Below are 23,157 nucleotides of genomic sequence, written 5' to 3' on the forward strand. Positions count from 1 at the left end.
GGTGGATTGGCACTATATGGGCCAGGGCAGTGCTGCTAATGGTCTTACCAGACCGCAGAGCAAACAACTTACTGAACTGGAAGGGTGCTGAGGAGGAAGGTAAGGGACATACTTTCATCCTCTGCGTCTCCTGCGCAAAAGGGGGCTATCCCTTATAAGGGTACGTTCACACTTACCGGACCCGCAGCAGATTTCATTTAATTAACTGAACACAGCATCAAATCTGCTGCAGATCCTGTAGGTGTGAACGCACCCTAATAGTGAGTGCCGTTGATATGCTTCTTTTGTCATGATATTTTTTTTTTTTTAGCTTTAGGCCATGTTCACATGGCGTAAAACCCCAGCTGTTCTGTGATTTGGCCGGGTCACAGAATGGCCTGTGTTTGTGAAGATCATACCGGCCGGTACTGCAGTACTGGCTGGATGATCTTCCTTTGTACTGAATTGGGATGCAGGCGCCAATTCACCATAGCCAACAATGAAGCGTGTGGCCGGAGCCGCACGCTCCATTGTGTGACTTGTCAGGCTTGTGCAGCCGCTTTTTAAAGTGACACTGTCGCCCCCTTGTCTGACTTCTCTACACAGGTATAAAGGGTAAATTTAGCAGTTTTATCATTTAGCAGATCTTTTATTATCTGCGGATTGGGATATCTGGGCAGGGCTTCACGGCTGAAGCGCCCCACCCCTAGTAACATCATCGGCACATAGGCCCCGTCGCCTCAGCGGCCATTGGTGTGGGCCAATCTAGCGTGGGGTGGGGCCTAGACCCTTTCAATGGCAGCTGAGGGGCAGGGTCTATGTGCTGATGATGTCACAGAGGGGGCAGGGCTAAGTGGTGCTTCACCCGTGAAGCCCCACCCAGGTATCCCAATCCGCAGATGATAAAAGATCACTTTTTTTAGTGGAACAAGCACCATGACGTATGATATAAAATAAGGTATGAAAAATGCAAAATTTACCCTTTACACCTGTGTAGAGAAGTCATAATGCAAAAAGGAGTGTCACTTTAATGAATAGCGGTTGCACAAAACTGACATGTCAGTTTTTTCGTGCAGCCGCTAGGGATCCCGGCCGGAGCCTCAGCCTGCAGTGCAGGTAAGTTTTGAATTAATCACAGCCTTGATTAATTCATAACTTATGTTGTGTGAACATGGCCTTAGAAAGAAAGTAGAGCACATGGGACTTTTTATTCACGAAATAGAAGGGTTGCGTTATTCCTGTGCACACAGCAGACAAGAAGACTTACTATTACATGATGATCACACGGTCATTGTTACTGAGCCCATTTGAGTAAGGACATTAAGGGAATACATCTATGTGCTTGAGAGTGTGTGAATGAGGCTTTAGGTAGGGCTACACTGTACACTCTACAAAAACTGTCTGCACAAGTATATTATGAGACACATCCTAACTATAGAGGATATTTACAGTACTTACCCAGAAGATCTGTAAAGTTGAGTGCACAAGTTATAGATTTGGCTCCTAGATGACATCAGATCAGACTTTACAGGAAACAGTTCACAGGGCTCGCAGATGTAGTCACAGAGCCAGCAAAATAACTCCAGCCATATTGGGTTTAAAAATCTGTTCACAGTTTAATAGCTGATCAGCTGTACCCATGAGCAAAGTCTTGTTCTACAGACATACATTATAAATATATAAATTATGGTACATGGCTAAATTGCTGCTAAATTCTTCTACCATTAAAGCGTGATTTGTTCCATAGATTAAATAACTGGGTGAAGAAAACCAGAGCAATTCTGCCCCCTGCAGCCCATGTGTAGGAAAAACACACGTATAACAGAATGGGAGTAGAAGTGGTTGTGGCCACTATGATGGAGGAGCCATAGCAGGCAGGAAAAAAACTCAGGCATGACAAAACAGGTGATTACCAACATATGGCATTTTTAAAAGTACAAGACCCAGCATGCCCCAGTAGCTTAAGGCTGTCAGGAATGCTGGGAGTTGTAGTTTTTCGGCAGCTGGAGAGCCACAGATTGAAGATCACTGCGATAGACAGAAGGACAGAACTGCCATAGTCATCTTAAAAGGGCTGTATTAGATTTAAATAAACATGGCCGTTCTATTCTACAGGTAGTGCTAATGCACTGTACTCGATCATACAGCTCAGTGCCATAAGGTTATGTTCACATGTGTTAGATGGGACAGGGCCATCAATGTAAGCCCGCTTCTAATACAAACGAAAAGGACTTCCCCAACCGTGTTCACACACACCAGAAATCTGAGCAGATTTTAATCCATGACAAGTGACCTTACCTGTTGGCTCCAGAATACATACAGAAAACCCAAGGATCAGCCTCACTGAAGACAATGGAGTGATCTGCAGCAGTACAAAATGCACATCCAAGGCAGAAATCCAAGGGCTTCCTCAGAATATAACACAAGTATATGTCTAATTATTATGCGACAAGTGAACATACTCTTAAAGTGAATGATGCCCAGAGGCAGCCTAAGGAAAACAGTGGTGCTGCTTTAAAGGGGCACTCCGGGCGGGAGGGCTTTTTAGCTATGGCCGAGGAGGGGGTGGATGAAGACAACGTTTCCGGACCGCTTAGCCATTTAGCAGTAGAGGTGGGATCCCGGCCCCTGCCACGAATGGCTAAAAGGGTTGGAAAGCCGCGTCACAGACCAGGAAGCGGTCAAGCACCATAGACTGGAGCAGCGTGATGCAGGCCCAAGCTCTGGAAAAGGGGAGGTAAGTGGCGATCGTTGCCTTCATCCACCCCCTACCCGGTCATAGCTAAAAAAGCCCTCCCGCCCGGAGGACCCCTTTAAAGGTGGTGAAAGGTGCAGCCTCTGGAGAAAAGGGTGCTCTTTTTTTTTTTTTTTTTTTTTTTTTTAAGGCAGCAGCCATGTTTTTCTAATTCTATGCAACCCTTTAAAACATCTACTACAGGCATAAATACAGTCATGAATAAAGGAATATCAAGAGCTAATATGCTGTCTTTCAAGCCACATAAAAAAGATTCCATTCTGTGGAGAAAAAAAACAAAAAACAAATTAAATTGCCAAAACAATTGTTTACGTGAATGGTTCTGACCCTATCAATGTAAATAGAGGCCCTTTCAATGCTTAGTTACAGTACATACTGATAGGTATCTACACACATCTAGATCCATGTACATTCAGCTTTTGAACAGTTGCAGTATTTAATGTATTATCCCCGCTGAGCCCCAAACAAAATAAAGCACAAAACATAGTTCAGCTTCTTAAGAAGAAACAAAGGCAAAGTCTGTATGATCAACAACATGTCAGAGTGAGTGGATGAGATCGGTGAGGAGAAGATTTCCATGGGGGCGATTCTTGATTCTATGGGCTCACGTATCACTACCTCCTCTTCCCAACGCCGCTCTTCCCTGACTTGCTGCCGCTACTGGACTTGCTGGAAGATTTGGATGTAAAAAGCCTGGTCATGAATTCAGAGACATCTGGCAGCTCAGGGTTGGAGTTTAACATGTTCATGGACTGCTCCATTTCCTGTACAAAAGAACAGAATATTAAGGAAGGAATGTGACAGTATTGTGGTGGTCCTTGAGCTGTTATCTCCACTGACTCAAACAGCTTGCTCTTACTCACCCGCCTCATTTCCGGGTCACTTGTGTTCACAACCTTAGGGAGCAGAACAAAGATCAGCAGCGGCAGGACCATCATCATCACCTGTATGGATCAAAGTCAGATTTTACTATCGAGGGTTATAAAGGATAAGTTAAATATATGAAAAGAACATCATTACAAGCTGAGAGATTAAAAGGTGTGAACAGAACTGATCGCATATTGATTAGACCCATACTAATAACCAGAATGGTGGATCCACAGTGTATGGTAGAATGTAGCATCTCCTCAAGCTTTTACCCAGTACAGCATCTCTATCACCTAGGTTCAATACAGTTCTGTTTACTTCAATATAAAGAGACTGTGCCTAATTATAAAGGGGGGGGGGGGGGGGGGGGGGGGGAAAGAAGACCATCCGGCTAATGGAGAGCACAGTGGATGGACCCCCACCACATTTATTGATCGAGGAAAGTCCCTGCAGGATAGGTTGCTCTGAACAGCCCATTCTACCTCATCCCAGATATTCTTTATATGATTAAGAGCTGGGGACTGTACAGACCAGGGAAGCAAGAAAAAAAAACTCACCGTCTTGTCCCTAGAACTAACACATGACTATAAGATACTTGTGGATTGTACATTTTCCTGCAGACAGTCTTCTTCTGACATAAGGGCCACTGAGGTTTGACATTACCTTGATGTTAATGGCAACAGAATTGGTTGTTTGCTCTTTTAGGATATGTGCACACTACGGAATCCTGGCAGATCACCCTCCACGGATTCCACAGCTTGCCCCCGTTAGTGCGCAGATTCCATCGTCCACCTAAAGAATTAACCCGCTCATTCTTCGGGCAGACGGCAGAATCTGCCAAACCATAGAAAGAAGCCTATAGGAGCAGCGGAGATGCGCACGGCCGCAAGCGTGGGTGAGCTGGGTGATCCTCCGGGATTCTATAGTGTGGACATAGCCTTAGTCCATCCATGCTGAGAAATAACAGAGCGGGAGGCCAGTGTTGTTTTCACCTGCTGCATCTCTGACTGTTCTGTCTGTTACAATACCTTCTCTGACCTTTTTTGTTCATGAGATGTTTAAGTCCCCAGGATGCTCTTTCAGTGGAAGTTTTCCTTGATCGCACCATTCTCTCTACACCATTACATGAGAAAGCCCCACAAAGCTGTAAATTTGCCAAATCCTGACCCTGGCTAGTCTAGCTCTGATGACTAAACCTCTTTCCAAGTCGCTCATGTAACTGGATTTTCTCATCTAATGTGAAGCCACACTGAACCTGATCTACAAAGAACTTGTTCAGTTGATCTCCGGGGTCATGGGTCTAATGTCTACAGAGGGAAGCTCCAATTGTGAAAGACCAGCAACATTTAGTGTATGTTAGGAAATCACTTACTTTTATGAATAGACATACACACAGAACACCTACCATTGGGTTCATAAGAAAATCCGTCCATCCCCAGGTCTCCCGTTTAATGAAGTAGGAAGGAGGGCCCGATGACTTCATCTGAATAGGATATGGCAGGCGGACGACTTCTGAGGTTTTGATGTGATTCACATACCTTGCCCTTTGGAAAGAATTAAGGGTCAATATACTTGAAGGAAGCGTAAGACCCTATTACATGGGCCAACAGGCTGTAGCAATGGAGCACAAACTCTGTGATTGGTGCTTGTTTGCTGCACGATTAATCAAGCATCTGGGCTGTACACATGATCGCTTATGTGTCCAATCAGCCAAAGAATGAGCGTTTTTTTTTACACTGGACTACTGTCAGCAATGATCGTTCCTAGAAGCACTTATTTGCCCTGTGACTGGCCTGAGTAAAAGGGCCTTTATTTGGTCACTTATTTTTCATCCAACAGTATTTGTGGGCAGTATCCAAATTGCAATTTACTTCTATTAAAGGAGAAGTCCCGAGAAAATTATAGTTTTCTAAAAGGCAGGAACATAATAAACAAGCTCTACTTACCTCTCCCTGTGCCTCTGCAGCGCTGCGTTACCGTTCCGGGACACCCGCCAGTCCTGGACTGTCTTCTTCATCGAGAAGACTCGGAGGATGTATTGCCTGCTCAGCCAGTCAGTGGCGCAGTCGAGTTGGGTAATATTCTCCCCCCCCCCCCCCCGCCACTGCAGTCGTGACAACATTGCAACTCGGGGAAAAATGAGTTGCAGCGGGGCTCCCAGAGCCTGTGATGCAGTGTTGTGGAGGCATGAGGGGAGGTAAGTAGCGCTTGTCTATTATTTCCCCCTGCGTGCAGGAAAATTATAATTTTATAATATAAAGTTTCGAACACTAGGGGTCTCCCTTCCAAAATATGACTGTAAAATAGGTACAAAATGTGGCCGTATTTATAATCTAATGAGGTCTATGGAAAAACAGCTGTCCGTGCACACACTTGAAAAAAAAATTCACATCATTATATTATAAATATGGTCACATCTTAAACCAATTTCTTTTTCATCAACTGTATAATATTAGCCTCAGCCTGTGGTACTTACCTCATTTTCCCCTTGGATGTGATGTCAACTCGGACAGGTTCAAAGCGATAAGCTGGAGATATAACTTCTACCACATAGGAGCCGGAAGGAATATCATGGACCATAAAGCTGCCATCGGTCCTACAGAGAAATGGTAATGGTGGGATATTATTCTATAATGTATAGGGTATTGCTATACATTATATACACAGAAGGGCTGCACATCCAAACATTTGCTTTATTAGACAATATATGGTGAAATGGAGGAGAATAGGGGAGACAAGCCTCTTCATATGACCATATCCAAGTAAAGACACTTAAAATATTACAACCTGTATTCTGCTTGCGTCCAAGTCAGGATACCCCACATAATACTGACCCCCTACACAACATGGACCACTCAAAAATAAATCTTTTGCTTTCCCCATCTGACTCTACATTATTATCCTTACATGGTGACTTATTGCCTCTATTCTTTTTGTTTGGTGTACCTACCGCATTATTGATCATTTTCTGTATAGATTTATGTTTTGAGTGGTCAATGTTGTGTAAGGGGTCAGTATTATGTGGGGTATCCTGACCTGGATGCCAACAGAATACAGGTTGTATTATTTTAAGTGTATACGGTCATGTGAGGAGGCTTGTTTCCCATACTCTGCTCCTTTTTATCATATCTTGTTTATTTTGTGGTTTAAAGCAAAAGTACTATTAGGTACTTTTTTTATAGTAACGGACCAGCGCCAACGTGGACGTTTTTATTGGGTTCCTGCGCTCGACGCCATTCTTTGGCCGTGCACCAGCCTGGCTCTATGCCCTGGAAGGGGGTCCGGTGTTCCAGGTGTAACAATATCCCCTCCCCTCCATTGTTTCTATGGCGGGCATAGAGCTGGGCTGATGCATGGCCAAAGAATGTTGATGAGTACAGGAGCCGGGCGGCGTTCCAAAAAAATTGAACACGCCACCGCCATTCTGTTACTGTAAAATAAAAAAACATTCACTTTCATAAAGATAATTTTTAGATATACAGTCTGTTTTTTATGCTTTTCTTTCTTTAGACTTTAGTGTTTATGTGCATAAGCTGCACAGGTTTATTAGTGTGGTGCCCGCTCTGCTTCTCCTACAGGATAAGTCTAGATCAGGGGTGGGGAACCTCCGGCCCGAGACCTCCTGATGCGGCTCGCGGCTCCCCTGTGATGTGCGCTGCTCTGGTGGGGCAGGAGCCAGTATACATAGCACGTCTTCCGTCTCCTGCGGGCTGCGCGCAATGACGTCATTTCATCGCGCTCTGCCTGCAGGAAAAGACGGGCACAGGATAGAGAGGAGAGAAGAGGACCTGAGCAGTGTGGGAGCGGAGGAAAGGTGAGTGGGATGTTTATTTTTTTTTTTATTTGGGACAGGCACTGGGGGTTAACTAGGCTACCAGGGACATGACTGGGGGTGTTAACAAAGGCTACCAGAGACATGACCCGGGAGGGGGGGGGGGGGGGTTAATTAGGCTACATGGGACATGACTGGGGGGGGTTAATAAAGCTACCAGGGACATGACTGGGGGGGGGGGGGTTAATTAGGCTACCAGGGACATGACTGGGAGGGGGGGGGTTAATTAGGCTACCAGGGACATGACTGGGGGGGGGGTTAATTAGGCTACCAGGGACATGACTGGGGGGGTTAATTAGGCTACCAGGGACATGACTGGGGGGGTTAATTAAGCTACCAGGGACATGACTGGGGGTGTTAACAAAGGCTACCAGGGACATGACCGGGGGGGGGGGGGGGGGGTGTTAATTAGGCTACATGGGACATGACTGGCGGGGGTTAATTAAGCTACCAGGGACATGACTGGGGGGGGTTAATTAGGCTACCAGGGACATGACTGGGGGGGGGGGGTTAATTAGGCTACCAGGGACATGACTGGGGGGTTAATTAGGCTACCAGGGACACGACTGGGGGGGGGGGGGGGGGGGGTAATTAGGCTACCAGTGACATGACTGGGGGGGGGGGGGGGGGGTAATTAGGCTACCAGGGACACGACTGGGGGGGGGGGTAATTAGGCTACCAGTGACATGACTGGGGGGGGGGGGGTAATTAGGCTACCAGGGACATGACTGGGGCGGGTTAATTAGAATACCAGGGACATGACTGGGGGGGGGGGGGGGAGGGTGTAACTAGAATACCAGGGACATGACTGGGGGGTTAACTAGGCTACCAGGAACATGACTGGGGGGGTTAACTAGGCTACCAGTGACATGACTGGAAGGGTTAACTAGGCTACCAGTGACATGACTGGGGGGGGGGGGGGGAGTTAACTAGGCCACCAGTGACATGACCTGGGGGGGGGGGGTTTGACGAGGTTACCAGGGACATGACTGGGGGCGGGGGTTAACTAGGCCTACCAGGGACATCAGTATCGGGTTAACTAAAGCTGGAGGCATCACTAAGGATTCACATCAAGTACAAGGGGCATCACAGAGTGTTAACTACAATAGCAGGGGCACTAGGGGAACAATACTTTGCCGTGCCCCGGGTGCTGCAAACCCCCGCTACTAACTGCCGCGCACAGTATGCAGCCCTCAAATGATTTTATTATGCCCGACCGGCCCTCGACATGGAAAAGGTTCCCCACCCCTGGTCTAGATCATGGGTCTCCAAACTGCGGCCCTCCAGCTGTTGCAAAACTACAATTCCCATCATGCACGGACAGCTAAAGCTTTGGATTTGGCTGTCCAGGCATGATGGGATTTGCAGTATTGCAACAGCTCATGGTCTAGAGAGTCCATATCCTGCAGAGAGATGGGGAATCATTTTAGTGATTGTTTTTGGTCTAAGGATGTGTTTTTTGCTGGTATTTGCTGTGGATTTTCTGTGTGAATATTTTGCAGCTGCCCCACCTAGGACGCATTCACTCTTAGCGTCCAATGCTTTATATTTTCAACAGGGCTGTGTTCACACTGCGCATTTTATGTTTTAAACTGTGACCTCGTATGTCTCTCAATGAGGTCACCAATAAATATGCACACAGTCTTAAAGGGGTATTCCCATCTCAGCTTGTTATCTCCTATCTATAAGGGATAAAGAATAGGATGCTGATCTCTGCGGGTCTATTGCCGTGACCCCCACTTATCCAGAAAACAGGAATGCAATCGCCCCTACAATGGATGGAGTGCTCACCGCACCTGTGTGACCACTGCAGCCTGCCCTCCATTCATACCCTATGGGTCTGAAAACATTTCTGAATGGTGGCCTCATAGAGACTGTAGGGAGTAGGGAGCACTCCATTCATTGTGAGGATGATTGCCCCTCCATTCCCTGGATCACTGGAGGTCCTGGTGGTCGGACCCCCAAAGATAAACATCTATGGATAAAAGATGCCAAGATAAAATGGGATTAGCTCTTTCATCTGTAGATTTAAAGGAGAGTGCTGCTCTCCTTAGTGATACCTGTCCTCCTCCAGTCACTATACCTGTCATATCCTCCTCCAGTCACTATACCTGTCCTGTCCTATCCTCCTCCAGTCACTATACCTGTCCTGTCCTATCCTCCCCCAGTCACTATACCTGTCCTATCCTCCTCCAGTCACTATACCTGTCCTGTCCTATCCTCCTCCAGTCACTATACCTGTCCTGTCCTATCCTCCTCCAGTCACTATACCTGTCCTGTCCTATCCTCCTCCAGTCACTATACCTGTCCTGTCCTATCCTATCCTCCTCCAGTCACTATACCTGTCCTGTCCTATCCTCCTCCAGTCACTCTACCTGTCCTGTCATATCCTCCTCCAGTCACTATACCTGTCCTGTCATATCCTCCTCCAGTCACTATACCTGTCCTGTCATAACCTCCTCCAGTCACTCTACCTGTCCTGTCATATCCTCCTCCAGTCACTATACCTGTCCTGTCATATCCTCCCCCAGTCACTATACCTGTCCTATCCTCCTCCAGTCACTACACCTGTCCTATCCTCCTCCAGTCACTATACCGGTCATATCCTCCTCCAGTCACTATACCTCTCCTATCCTCCTCCAGTCACTATACCGGTCATATCCTCCTCCAGTCACTATACCTGTCCTATCCTCCTCCAGTCACTATACCGGTCATATCCTCCTCCAGTCACTATACCTGTCCTATCCTCCTCCAGTCACTATACCGGTCATATCCTCCTCCAGTCACTATACCTGTCCTGTCCTATCCTCCTCCAGTCACTATACCTCTCCTATCCTCCTCCAGTCACTATACCTGTCCTATCCTCCTCCAGTCACTATACCTGTCCTATCCTCCTCCAGTCACTATACCTCTCCTATCCTCCTCCAGTCACTATACCGGTCATATCCTCCTCCAGTCACTATACCTGTCCTATCCTCCTCCAGTCACTATACCTGTCATATCCTCCTCCAGTCACTATACCTGTCCTGTCATATCCTCCTCCAGTCACTATACCTGTCCTATCCTCCTCCAGTCACTATACCTGTCCTACCCTCCTCCAGTCACTATACCTGTCCTACCCTCCTCCAGTCACTATACCTGTCCTATCCTCCTCCAGTCACTATACCTGTCCTATCCTCCTCCAGTCACTATACCTGTCCTATCCTCCTCCAGTCACTATACCTGTCCTATCCTCCTCCAGTCACTATACCTGTCATATCCTCCTCCAGTCACTATACCTGTCCTATCCTCCTCCAGTCACTATACCTGTCATATCCTCCTCCAGTCACTATACCTCTCCTATCCTCCTCCAGTCACTATACCGGTCATATCCTCCTCCAGTCACTATACCTGTCCTATCCTCCTCCAGTCACTATACCGGTCATATCCTCCTCCAGTCACTATACCTGTCCTGTCCTATCCTCCTCCAGTCACTATACCTCTCCTATCCTCCTCCAGTCACTATACCTGTCCTATCCTCCTCCAGTCACTATACCTCTCCTATCCTCCTCCAGTCACTATACCGGTCATATCCTCCTCCAGTCACTATACCTGTCCTATCCTCCTCCAGTCACTATACCTGTCATATCCTCCTCCAGTCACTATACCTGTCCTGTCATATCCTCCTCCAGTCACTATACCTGTCCTATCCTCCTCCAGTCACTATACCTGTCCTACCCTCCTCCAGTCACTATACCTGTCCTATCCTCCTCCAGTCACTATACCTGTCCTATCCTCCTCCAGTCACTATACCTGTCCTATCCTCCTCCAGTCACTATACCTGTCATATCCTCCTCCAGTCACTATACCTGTCATATCCTCCTCCAGTCACTATACCTGTCCTATCCTCCTCCAGTCACTATACCTGTCCTATCCTCCTCCAGTCACTATACCTGTCCTACCCTCCTCCAGTCACTATACCTGTCCTATCCTCCTCCAGTCACTATACCTGTCCTATCCTCCTCCAGTCACTATACCTCTCCTATCCTCCTCCAGTCACTATACATATATAATATCCCTATGGGTGGATTCCCTCTAAGTCTGTGGGGAGCCTCCACCTCCCATCATGCACTGGCGGGTCACGGTGGCAGTCTCACGCTGTCCCGTCACACTCCCGGCCTTTACCTCAGGAAGCCGACGTGCTCCTCTCCGTCCACCAGCACCCGGGCCCCGCTCACCCAGTCCTGAGGCCGGACCCCGGGGACCACCGCCCGTCCCTCCACCCGAAACTTCTCAGAGCCGGAGCTCAGCACCTCCGTGTCCGCCCCGCACAGCGTCAGCAGCGGCAAAAGAAGGAGACTCCATCTGGAGACAGAAGGCAGAGTCACCGGAGCCGCCATGACGGGGATGAGAAACCGGATGTTGTCTCCTCGTCAGCGGAAAGAGCTGCGGTGACGTCACGATCATGTGACAAGACTTCTGCGTAGGTTGAGCCACCGTGATGGGCGGAGCCGAGCGCTATCCTGATTGGTTGGGTGGGGAATACATGTGGGATGGGGCTGTGAGGAGAGCGGAGACTGGGGTGGACCAACAGGGGGAGCAGTGTGTGAGAGAGAAGGGGAATACAGGCAGTCTGAGGAGAAATGGGGGGCAGAGAACGAGGCTGAAGTTGGTTTCTTATTCGGACAGTTTCTTATTCGGGGCTGAAGTTGGTTTCTTATTCAGCAGTTTCTTATTCAGAGGATTTTTCTTTTTCCTGTTTTAGCTATTATTCTTACAGAAAATGAATAATATTCATACCCTACCGTAAGTGAGGGGCCCTGAGAGGACTGGTGATAAAAATGGCAAAAAAGATCCCACGGTTGGCATAAAAATGGGCATGAAAGTAAAACCACAAAATTATTATTTAAAAATAAAATTGACTTTGGGCCACTGATCTCACACTGATAATACACAGAGAGGGATGCCCCGCATCATACCCAAGAGAGTCCAGCCTGGCCCAAAGTGGTTCTGGGTATAAAAACTGGCGTCAAAGTGGGCACATAGCCATTTTTCATGATTTGAATAAGTAACAGGTATTTTCAAAGGGTTAAATGAGTTTGGGCCACTGATCTCACACTGATAATACACAGAGAGGGATCCCCCGCATCATACCCAAGAGAGTCCAGCCTGGCCCAAAGTGGTTCTGGGTATAAAAACTGGCATCAAAGTGGGCAGATTGGCATTTTTCCTAATTTGAATAAGTAACAGCTGTTTTCAAAGGGTTAAATGAGTTTGGGCCACGGATCTCACACTGATAATACACAGAGAGGGATCCCCCGCATCACATCCAACAGAGTCCAGCCTGGCTCAAAGTGGTTCTGGGTATAAAAACTGGCATCAAAGTGGGCAGATTGGCATTTTTTCCTAATTTGAATAAGTAACAGCTGTTTTCAAAGGGTTAAATGAGTTTGGGCCACTGATCTCACACAGATAATACACAGAGAGGGATGCCCCGCATCACAACCAAGAGAGTCCAGCCTGGCCCAAAGTGGTTCTGGGTATAAAAACTGGCATCAAAGTGGGCACATAGCCATTTTTCATGATTTGAATAAGTAACAGCTATTTTCAAAGGGTTAAATGAGTTTGGGCCACTGATCTCACACTGATAATACACAGAGAGGGATGCCCCGCATCATACCCAAGAGAGTCCAGCCTGGCCCAAAGTGGTTCTGGGTATAAAAACTGGCATCAAAGTGGGCACAGAGCCATTTTTCATGATTTGAATAAGTAACAGCTATTTTCAAAGGGTTAAATGAGTTTGGGCCACTGATCTCACACTAGGTACACACAGATAGGCATGCCCCGCATTACATCCAAGAGAGTCCAGCCTGGCCCAAAGTGGTTCTGGGTATAAAAACTGGCATCAAAGTGGGCACATAGCCATTTTTCATGATTTAAATAAGTAACAGCTATTTTCAAAGGGTTAAATGAGTTTGGGCCACTGATCTCACACTACGTACACACAGATAGGCATGCCCCGCATCAGATCCAAGAGAGTCCAGCCTGGCCCAAAGTGGTTCTGGGTATAAAAACTGGCATCAAAGTGGGCAGATGGGCATTTTTGTCCTATTTTGAATAAGTAACAGGTGTTTTCAAAGGGTTAAATGAGTTTGGGCCACTGATCTCACACTGATAATACACAGAGAGGGATTCCCCGCATCACATCCAAGAGAGTCCAGCCTGGCCCAAAGTGGTTCTGGGTATAAAAACTGGCATCAAAGTTGGCAGATTGGAATTTTTTCCTGATTTGAATAAGTAACAGCTGTTTTCAAAGGGTTAAATGAGTTTGGGCCACTGATCTCACACTGATAATACACAGAGAGGGATGCCCCGCATCACATCCAAGAGAGTCCAGCCTGGCCCAAAGTGGTTCTGGGTATAAAAACTGGCATCAAAGTGGGCAGATTGGCATTTTTTCCTAATTTGAATAAGTAACAGCTGTTTTCAAAGGGTTAAATGAGTTTGGGCCACTGATCTCACACTGATAATACACAGAGAGGGATCCCCCGCATCATACCCAAGAGAGTCCAGCCTGGCCCAAAGTGGTTCTGGGTATAAAAACTGGCATCAAAGTGGGCACAGAGCCATTTTTCATGATTTGAATAAGTAACAGCTGTTTTCAAAGGGTTAAATGAGTTTGGGCCACTGATCTCACACTGATAATACACAGAGAGGGATGCCCCGCATCATACCCAAGAGAGTCCAGCCTGGCCCAAAGTGGTTCTGGGTATAAAAACTGGCATCAAAGTGGGCACATAGCCATTTTTCATGATTTGAATAAGTAACAGCTATTTTCAAAGGGTTAAATGAGTTTGGGCCACTGATCTCACACTACGTACACACAGATAGGCATGCCCCGCATCAGATCCAAGAGAGTCCAGCCTGGCCCAAAGTGGTTCTGGGTATAAAAACTGGCATCAAAGTGGGCAGATTGGCATTTTTTCCTAATTTGAATAAGTAACAGCTATTTTCAAAGGGTTAAATGAGTTTGGGCCACTGATCTCACACTGATCATACACAGAGAGGGATGCCCCGCATCACATCCAAGAGAGTCCAGCCTGGCCCAAAGTGGTTCTGGGTATAAAAACTGGCATCAAAGTGGGCAGATTGGAATTTTTTCCTGATTTGAATAAGTAACAGCTGTTTTCAAAGGGTTAAATGAGTTTGGGCCACTGATCTCACACTGATAATACACAGAGAGGGATGCCCCGCATCACATCCAAGAGAGTCCAGCCTGGCCCAAAGTGGTTCTGGGTATAAAAACTGGCATCAAAGTGGGCACATAGCCATTTTTCATGATTTGAATAAGTAACAGCTGTTTTCAAAGGGTTAAATGAGTTTGGGCCACTGATCTCACACTGATAATATACAGAGAGGGATGCCCCGCATCAGATCCAAGAGAGTCCAGCCTGGCCCAAAGTGGTTCTGGGTATAAAAACTGGCATCAAAGTGGGCAGATTGGCATTTTTTCCTAATTTGAATAAGTAACAGGTGTTTTCAAAGGGTTAAATGAGTTTGGGCCACTGATCTCACACTGATAATACACAGAGAGGGATCCCCCGCATCATACCCAAGAGAGTCCAGCCTGGCCCAAAGTGGTTCTGGGTATAAAAACTGGCATCAAAGTGGGCACATAGCCATTTTTCATGATTTGAATAAGTAACAGCTGTTTTCAAAGGGTTAAATGAGTTTGGGCCACTGATCTCACACTGATAATACACAGAGAGGGATGCCCCGCATCATACCCAAGAGAGTCCAGCCTGGCCCAAAGTGGTTCTGGGTATAAAAACTGGCATCAAAGTGGGCACAGAGCCATTTTTCATGATTTGAATAAGTAACAGCTATTTTCAAAGGGTTAAATGAGTTTGGGCCACTGATCTCACACTACGTACACACAGATAGGCATGCCCCGCATTACATCCAAGAGAGTCCAGCCTGGCCCAAAGTGGTTCTGGGTATAAAAACTGGCATCAAAGTGGGCAAATAGCCATTTTTCATGATTTGAATAAGTAACAGGTGTTTTCAAAGGGTTAAATGAGTTTGGGCCACTGATCTCACACTGATAATACACAGAGAGGGATGCCCTGCATCACATCCAAGAGAGTCCAGCCTGGCCCAAAGTGGTTCTGGGTATAAAAACTGGCATCAAAGTGGGCAGATTGGAATTTTTTCCTAATTTGAATAAGTAACAGCTGTTTTCAAAGAGTTAAATGAGTTTGGGCCACGGATCTCACACTGATAATACACAGAGAGGGATGCCCCGCATCACATCCAAGAGAGTCCAGCCTGGCCCAAAGTGGTTCTGGGTATTTTGTGAATAAATGTTTAGCGCCGCACTACCCCTTTAAGCAAACAGGGCTAAAGTACTCAGGAGGCATTTGTCAGCATAACAGGATCCCAGAATTAGCTGTCCCATCTCGTCTTATTAAACATTTCTCGGCTAACCCTGAATACATTTCTATAATAACAATACCTGCAGCAATGTTTTCTGCTGACAGGTCTGCTTTAGGCTATGTTAGGCCTCATTCACACATCCATAGTTCAGCCAGTGAATACGGACCTGTAATGGTGGACCGCACTAGGGATGTGCAGTAACAGTGCTACGCAGTTTACGGAGCACTATGTAGAAGACAATGATTCGTGCCGCAAATGCAAGTCCGCACTATAATCTATCCTTTATTTTTTTGTAGCGCGGGACGTGGACCTGAACACTTGTACAGATGTGTGAACAGGGCCATTGAAATATATTTGTCCTATGTGTTGCCTGCAATGTCAGGGTCCCCTTGTAGCCATATAGGACCCCTTTGTAGCCAGTAAGACCGCCCTTGTAGCCAGCAGAACCTGATTACGGGAGCATTGATGTCCCTGTACCCAGTGGGATTAGCAGATGCATGCTGCAATACTAATGATCGCACTGCGCACGTGTAGGAAGGCCGTTCTGGGTACGAGAGATGGCTTTGCCCCCAAGTGCTGACGTCACCATACCCAAGGAGATGAAAGGAAGTAGGACATCACTGTAAGAAAGGTTGCATCATGTGACTGGACCAGCAATCTCCGAGTAAAGCCAACAAGGAATATATAAGTTCTTTAGTTAAGGGTTAATTTTCGTTCTTTTTTTTTTTCAATTTTTCCAGGAATACCCCTTTAGGCTATGTTTAAACAAAGTAAAAATAAGGGCAAATAATGACCATTATTACAGGGGAACTGTCGGCCAGTTAGATTAATCTAAACTGCTGATAGCTCCTTATTGCACCAAAAACACCATGGATAAAGGTGTGTTTTACCTTAATCCTCATTACCGTTTCAGTAAAGTTTGGCATTTGCTCCAAAGTCTGGTAAGGACCCACAGGGCATCCCTCTCTGTGTATTATCAGTGTGATGCGGGGCATCCCTCTCTGTGTATTATCAGTGTGAGATCAGTGGCCCAAACTCATTTAACCCTTTGAAAACACCTGTTACTTATTCAAAATAGGACAAAAATGCCAATCTGCCCACTTTGATGCCAATTTTTATACCCAGAACCACTTTGGGCCAGGCTGTACTCTATTGGATGTGATGCCGGGCATCCCTCTCTGTGTATAATCAGTGTGAGATCAGTGGCCCAAACTCATTTAACCCTTTGAAAATAGCTGTTACTTATTCAAATCATGAAAAATGGCTCTGTGCCCACTTTGATGCCAGTTTTTATACCCAGAACCACTTTGGGCCAGGCTGGACTCTCTTGGGTATGATGCGGGGCATCCCTCTCTGTGTATTATCAGTGTGAGATCAGTGGCCCAAACTCATTTAACCCTTTGAAAACAGCTGTTACTTATTCAAATTAGGAAAAAATGCCAATCTGCCCACTTTGATGCCAGTTTTTATACCCAGAACCACTTTAAGCCAGGCTGGACTCTCTTGGATGTGATGCGGGGCATCCCTCTCTGTGTATTATCAGTGTGAGATCAGTGGCCCAAACTCATTTAACCCTTTGAAAACAGCTGTTACTTATTCAAATTAGGAAAAAATGCCAATCTGCCCACTTTGATGCCAGTTTTTATACCCAGAACCACTTTGGGCCAGGCTGGACTCTCTTGGGTATGATGCGGGTCATCCCTCTCTGTGCAATATCAATGTGAGATCCGTGGCCCAAACTCCTTTAACCCTTTGAAAACAGCTGTTACTTATTCAAATTAGGAAAAAATGCCAATCTGCCCACTTTGATGCCAGTTTTTATACCCAGAACCACTTTGGGCCAGGCTGGAGTCTCTTGGATGTGATGCCGGGCATCCCTCTCTGTGTATTATCAGTGTGAGATCAGTGGCCCAAACTCATTTAACCCTTTGAAAATAGCTGTTACTTATTCAAATCATGAAAAATTGCTCCGTGCCCACTTTGATGCCAGTTTTTATACCCAGAACAACTTTGGGCCAGGCTGGACTCTCTTGGTTGTGATGCGGGGCATCCCTCTCTGTGTAATATCAATGTGAGATCAGTGGCCCAAACTCATTTAACCCTTTGAAAATAGCTGTTACTTATTCAAATCATGAAAAATGGCTATGTGCCCACTTTGATGCCAGTTTTTATACCCAGAACCACTTTGGGCCAGGCTGGACTCTCTTGGGTATGATGCGGGGCATCCCTCTCTGTGTATTATCAGTGTGAGATCAGTGGCCCAAACTCATTTAACCCTTTGAAAATACCTGTTACTTATTCAAATTGGGAAAAATGCCAATCTGCCAACTTTGATGCCAGTTTTTATACCCAGAACCACTTTGGGCCAGGCTGGACTCTCTTGGATCTGATGCGGGGCATCCCTCTCTGTGCAATATCAATGTGAGATCCGTGGCCCAAACTCATTTAACCCTTTGAAAACAGCTGTTACTTATTCAAATTAGGAAAAAATGCCAATCTGCCCACTTTGATGCCAGTTTTTATACCCAGAACCACTTTGGGCCAGGCTGGACTCTATTGGATGTGATGCCGGGCATCCCTCTCTGTGTATTATCAGTGTGAGATCAGTGGCCCAAACTCATTTAACCCTTTGAAAATAGCTGTTACTTATTCAAATCATGAAAAATGGCTATGTGCCCACTTTGATGCCAGTTTTTATACCCAGAACCACTTTGGGCCAGGCTGGACTCTCTTGGTTGTGATGCGGGGCATGCCTATCTGTGTGTATGTAGTGTGAGATCAGTGGCCCAAACTCATTTAACCCTTTGAAAATAGCTGTTACTTATTCAAATCATGAAAAATGGCTCTGTGCCCACTTTGATGCCAGTTTTTATACCCAGAACCACTTTGGGCCAGGCTGGACTCTCTTGGGTATGATGCGGGGGATCCCTCTTTGTGTATTATCAGTGTGAGATCCGTGGCCCAAACTCATTTAACCCTTTGAAAACAGCTGTTACTTATTCAAATTAGGAAAAAATGCCAATCTGCCCACTTTGATGCCAGTTTTTATACCCAGAACCACTTTGGGCCAGGCTGCACTCTCTTGGTTGTGATGCGGGGCATCCCTCTCTGTGTATTATCAGTGTAAGATCAGTGGCCCAAACTCATTTAACCCTTTGAAAATACCTGTTACTTATTCAAATTGGGAAAAATGCCAATCTGCCAACTTTGATGCCAGTTTTTATACCCAGAACCACTTTGGGCCAGGCTGGACTCTCTTGGATGTAATGCGGGGCATGCCTATCTGTGTGAACGTAGTGTGAGATCAGTGGCCCAAACTCATTTAACCCTTTGAAAATAGCTGTTACTTATTCAAATCATGAAATATGGCTCTGTGCCCACTTTGATGCCAGTTTTTATACCCAGAACCACTTTGGGCCAGGCTGGACTCTCTTGGGTATGATGCGGGGCATCCCTCTCTGTGTATTATCAGTGTGAGATCAGTGGCCCAAACTCATTTAACCCTTTGAAAATACCTGTTACTTATTCAAATTGGGAAAAATGCCAATCTGCCAACTTTGATGCCAGTTTTTATACCCAGAACCACTTTGGGCCAGGCTGGACTCTCTTGGATCTGATGCGGGGCATCCCTCTCTGTGCAATATCAATGTGAGATCCGTGGCCCAAACTCATTTAACCCTTTGAAAACAGCTGTTACTTATTCAAATTAGGAAAAAATGCCAATCTGCCCACTTTGATGCCAGTTTTTATACCCAGAACCACTTTGGGCCAGGCTGGACTCTATTGGATGTGATGCCGGGCATCCCTCTCTGTGTATTATCAGTGTGAGATCAGTGGCCCAAACTCATTTAACCCTTTGAAAATAGCTGTTACTTATTCAAATCATGAAAAATGGCTATGTGCCCACTTTGATGCCAGTTTTTATACCCAGAACCACTTTGGGCCAGGCTGGACTCTCTTGGTTGTGATGCGGGGCATGCCTATCTGTGTGTATGTAGTGTGAGATCAGTGGCCCAAACTCATTTAACCCTTTGAAAATAGCTGTTACTTATTCAAATCATGAAAAATGGCTCTGTGCCCACTTTGATGCCAGTTTTTATACCCAGAACCACTTTGGGCCAGGCTGGACTCTCTTGGGTATGATGCGGGGGATCCCTCTTTGTGTATTATCAGTGTGAGATCCGTGGCCCAAACTCATTTAACCCTTTGAAAACAGCTGTTACTTATTCAAATTAGGAAAAAATGCCAATCTGCCCACTTTGATGCCAGTTTTTATACCCAGAACCACTTTGGGCCAGGCTGCACTCTCTTGGTTGTGATGCGGGGCATCCCTCTCTGTGTATTATCAGTGTAAGATCAGTGGCCCAAACTCATTTAACCCTTTGAAAATACCTGTTACTTATTCAAATTGGGAAAAATGCCAATCTGCCAACTTTGATGCCAGTTTTTATACCCAGAACCACTTTGGGCCAGGCTGGACTCTCTTGGATGTAATGCGGGGCATGCCTATCTGTGTGAACGTAGTGTGAGATCAGTGGCCCAAACTCATTTAACCCTTTGAAAATAGCTGTTACTTATTCAAATCATGAAATATGGCTCTGTGCCCACTTTGATGCCAGTTTTTATACCCAGAACCACTTTGGGCCAGGCTGGACTCTCTTGGGTATGATGCGGGGGATCCCTCTCTGTGTATTATCAGTGTGAGATCCGTGGCCCAAACTCATTTAACCCTTTGAAAACAGCTGTTACTTATTCAAATTAGGAAAAAATGCCAATCTGCCCACTTTGATGCCAGTTTTTATACCCAGAACCACTTTGGGCCAGGCTGGACTCTCTTGGATGTGATGCTGGGCATCCCTCTCTGTGTATTATCAGTGTGAGATCAGTGGCCCAAACTCATTTAACCCTTTGAAAATACCTGTTACTTATTCAAATCATGAAAAATGCCAATCTGCCCACTTTGATGCCAGTTTTTATACCCAGAACCACTTTGGGCCAGGCTGGACTCTCTTGGTTGTGATGCGGGGGATCCCTCTCTGTGTATTATCAGTGTGAGATCCGTGGCCCAAACTCATTTAACCCTTTGAAAACAGCTGTTACTTATTCAAATTAGGAAAAAATGCCAATCTGCCCACTTTGATGCCAGTTTTTATACCCAGAACCACTTTGGGCCAGGCTGGACTCTGTTGGATGTGATGCGGGGCATCCCTCTCTGTGTATTATCCGTGTGAGATCAGTGGCCCAAACTCATTTAACCCTTTGAAAATAGCTGTTACTTATTCAAATCATGAAAAATGGCTATGTGCCCACTTTGATGCCAGTTTTTATACCCAGAACCACTTTGGGCCAGGCTGGACTCTCTTGGTTGTGATGCGGGGCATGCCTATCTGTGTAATATCAGTGTGAGATCAGTGGCCCAAAGTCAATTTTATTTTTAAATAATAATTTTGTGGTTTTACTTTCATGCCCATTTTTATGCCAACCGTGGGGTCTTTTTTGCCATTTTTATCACCAGTCCTCTCAGGGCCCCTCACTTACGGTAGGGTATGAATATTATACATTTTCTGTAAGAATAATAGCTAAAACAGGAAAAAGAAAAATCCTCTGAATAAGAAACTGCCGAATAAGAAACCAACTTCAGCCCCGAATAAGAAACTGGCCGAATAAGAAACCAACTTCAGCCTCGTGGGCAGAGAGGCAGTCTGAGGAGAATTGGGGGCATAGAGGCAGTCTGAGGAGAAATGGGGGGCATAGAGGCAGTCTGAGGAGAAATGGGGGGCATAGAGGCAGTCTGAGGAGAAATGGGGGGCATAGTGGCAGTCTGAGGAGAAATGGGGGGCATAGAGGCAGTCTGAGGAGAAATGGGGGGCATAGAGGCAGTCTGAGGAGAAATGGGGGGCATAGAGGCAGTCTGAGGAGAAAGGGAGGTTGCATAGAGGCAGTCTGAGGAGAATTGGGGGACCTAGAGGCAGCCTGAGGAGAAATGGGTGGCAAAGAGGCTGTCTGAGGAGAAAGGGAGGCATAGAGGCAGTCTGAGGAGAAATGGGGGGCAAAGAGGCTGTCTGAGGAGAAATGGGGGACCTAGAGGCAGCCTGAGGAAAAATGGGGGGCATAGAGGCAGCCTGAGGAGAAAATGGGGGGCATAAAGGCAGTCTGAGGAGAAAATGGGGGGGGGGGGCATAGAGGCAGCCTGGGGAGAAAATGGGGGACCTAGAGGCAGTCTGAGGAGAAATGGGGGGCAAAGAGGCTGTCTGAGGAGAAAGGGAGGCATAGAGGCAGTCTGAGGAGAAATGGGGGGCAAAGAGGCTGTCTGAGGAGAAATGGGGGACCTAGAGGCAGCCTGAGGAAAAATGGGGGGCATAGAGGCAGCCTGAGGAGAAAATGGGGGGCATAAAGGCAGTCTGAGGAGAAAATGGGGGGGGGGCATAGAGGCAGCCTGGGGAGAAAATGGGGGACCTAGAGGCAGTCTGAGGAGAAATGGGGGGCAAAGAGGCTGTCTGAGGAGAAAGGGAGGCATAGAGGCAGTCTGAGGAGAAAATGGGGGGCATAGTCACAGCCTGAGGAGAAAATAGGGGGCATAGAGGCAGTCTGAGGGGAAAGGTAGGGGGCATAGAGGCAGTCTGAGGAGAAAATAGGGGGCATAGAGGCAGCCTGAGGAGAAAATGGGGGGGCATAGAGGCAGTCTGAGGAGAAATGGGGGGCATAGAGGCAGCCTGAGGAGAAAGGGAGGGGGCATAGAGGCAGCCTGAAGAAAAATGGGGGGCAGAGAGGCAGCCTGAGGAGAAAATGGGGGGCAGAGAGGCAGCCTGAGGAGAAAATGGGGGGGCATAGAGGCAGTCTGAGGAGAAATGGGAGGCATAGAGGCAGTCTGAAGAGAAATGGGGGGCAGAGAGGCAGTCTGAGGAGAAATAGGGGGCATAGAGGCAGTCTGAGGAGAAATGGTGGGCAGAGAGGCAATCTGAGGAGAAAAAGGGGGCAAAGAAGTAGTCTGAGGAGAAAATGGGGGGCAAAGAGGCAGTCTGAGGAGAAAATGGGGGGCATAGAGGCAGTCAGGAGAAATGGGGGGCATAGAGGCAGTCTGAGGAGAAATGGGGGGCATAGAGGCAGTCTGAGGAGAAATGGGGGCATAGAGGCAGTCTGAGGAGAAATGGGGGGCATAGAGGCAGTCTGAGGAGAAATGGGGGGCATAGAGGCAGTCTGAGGAGAAAAAGGGGGCAAAGAAGTAGTCTGAGGAGAAAATGGGGGGCAAAGAGGCAGTCTGAGGAGAAAATGGGGGGGCATAGAGGCAGTCAGGAGAAATGGGGGGCAT

The 23,157-nt window shown here is 46.8% G+C and overlaps 2 protein-coding genes across 2 annotated transcripts in view; one reads left to right on the plus strand and one right to left on the minus strand.

The window, feature by feature from the left end:
* The window catches only part of EIF2S1 (eukaryotic translation initiation factor 2 subunit alpha), a 465,302-nt gene that overhangs the window by 354,536 nt on the left and 87,609 nt on the right, over positions 1 to 23,157 (plus strand). The gene's annotated exons all lie outside the window — the stretch shown is intronic.
* On the minus strand, positions 1,571 to 11,867 carry EMC7 (ER membrane protein complex subunit 7). The gene is made up of 5 exons (XM_069950905.1): positions 11,598 to 11,867; positions 6,078 to 6,197; positions 5,007 to 5,145; positions 3,598 to 3,678; positions 1,571 to 3,498 (listed from the first exon to the last, which is right to left on the minus strand). Exons 1-5 carry the CDS (start codon positions 11,810 to 11,812, stop codon positions 3,349 to 3,351), a joined length of 705 nt encoding a protein of 234 aa, XP_069807006.1. The 5' UTR covers positions 11,813 to 11,867; the 3' UTR covers positions 1,571 to 3,348.

Source organism: Dendropsophus ebraccatus, chromosome 13 (assembly GCF_027789765.1).
Source record: "Dendropsophus ebraccatus isolate aDenEbr1 chromosome 13, aDenEbr1.pat, whole genome shotgun sequence".
In the NCBI taxonomy this organism is placed as follows: Eukaryota; Metazoa; Chordata; class Amphibia; order Anura; family Hylidae; genus Dendropsophus; species Dendropsophus ebraccatus.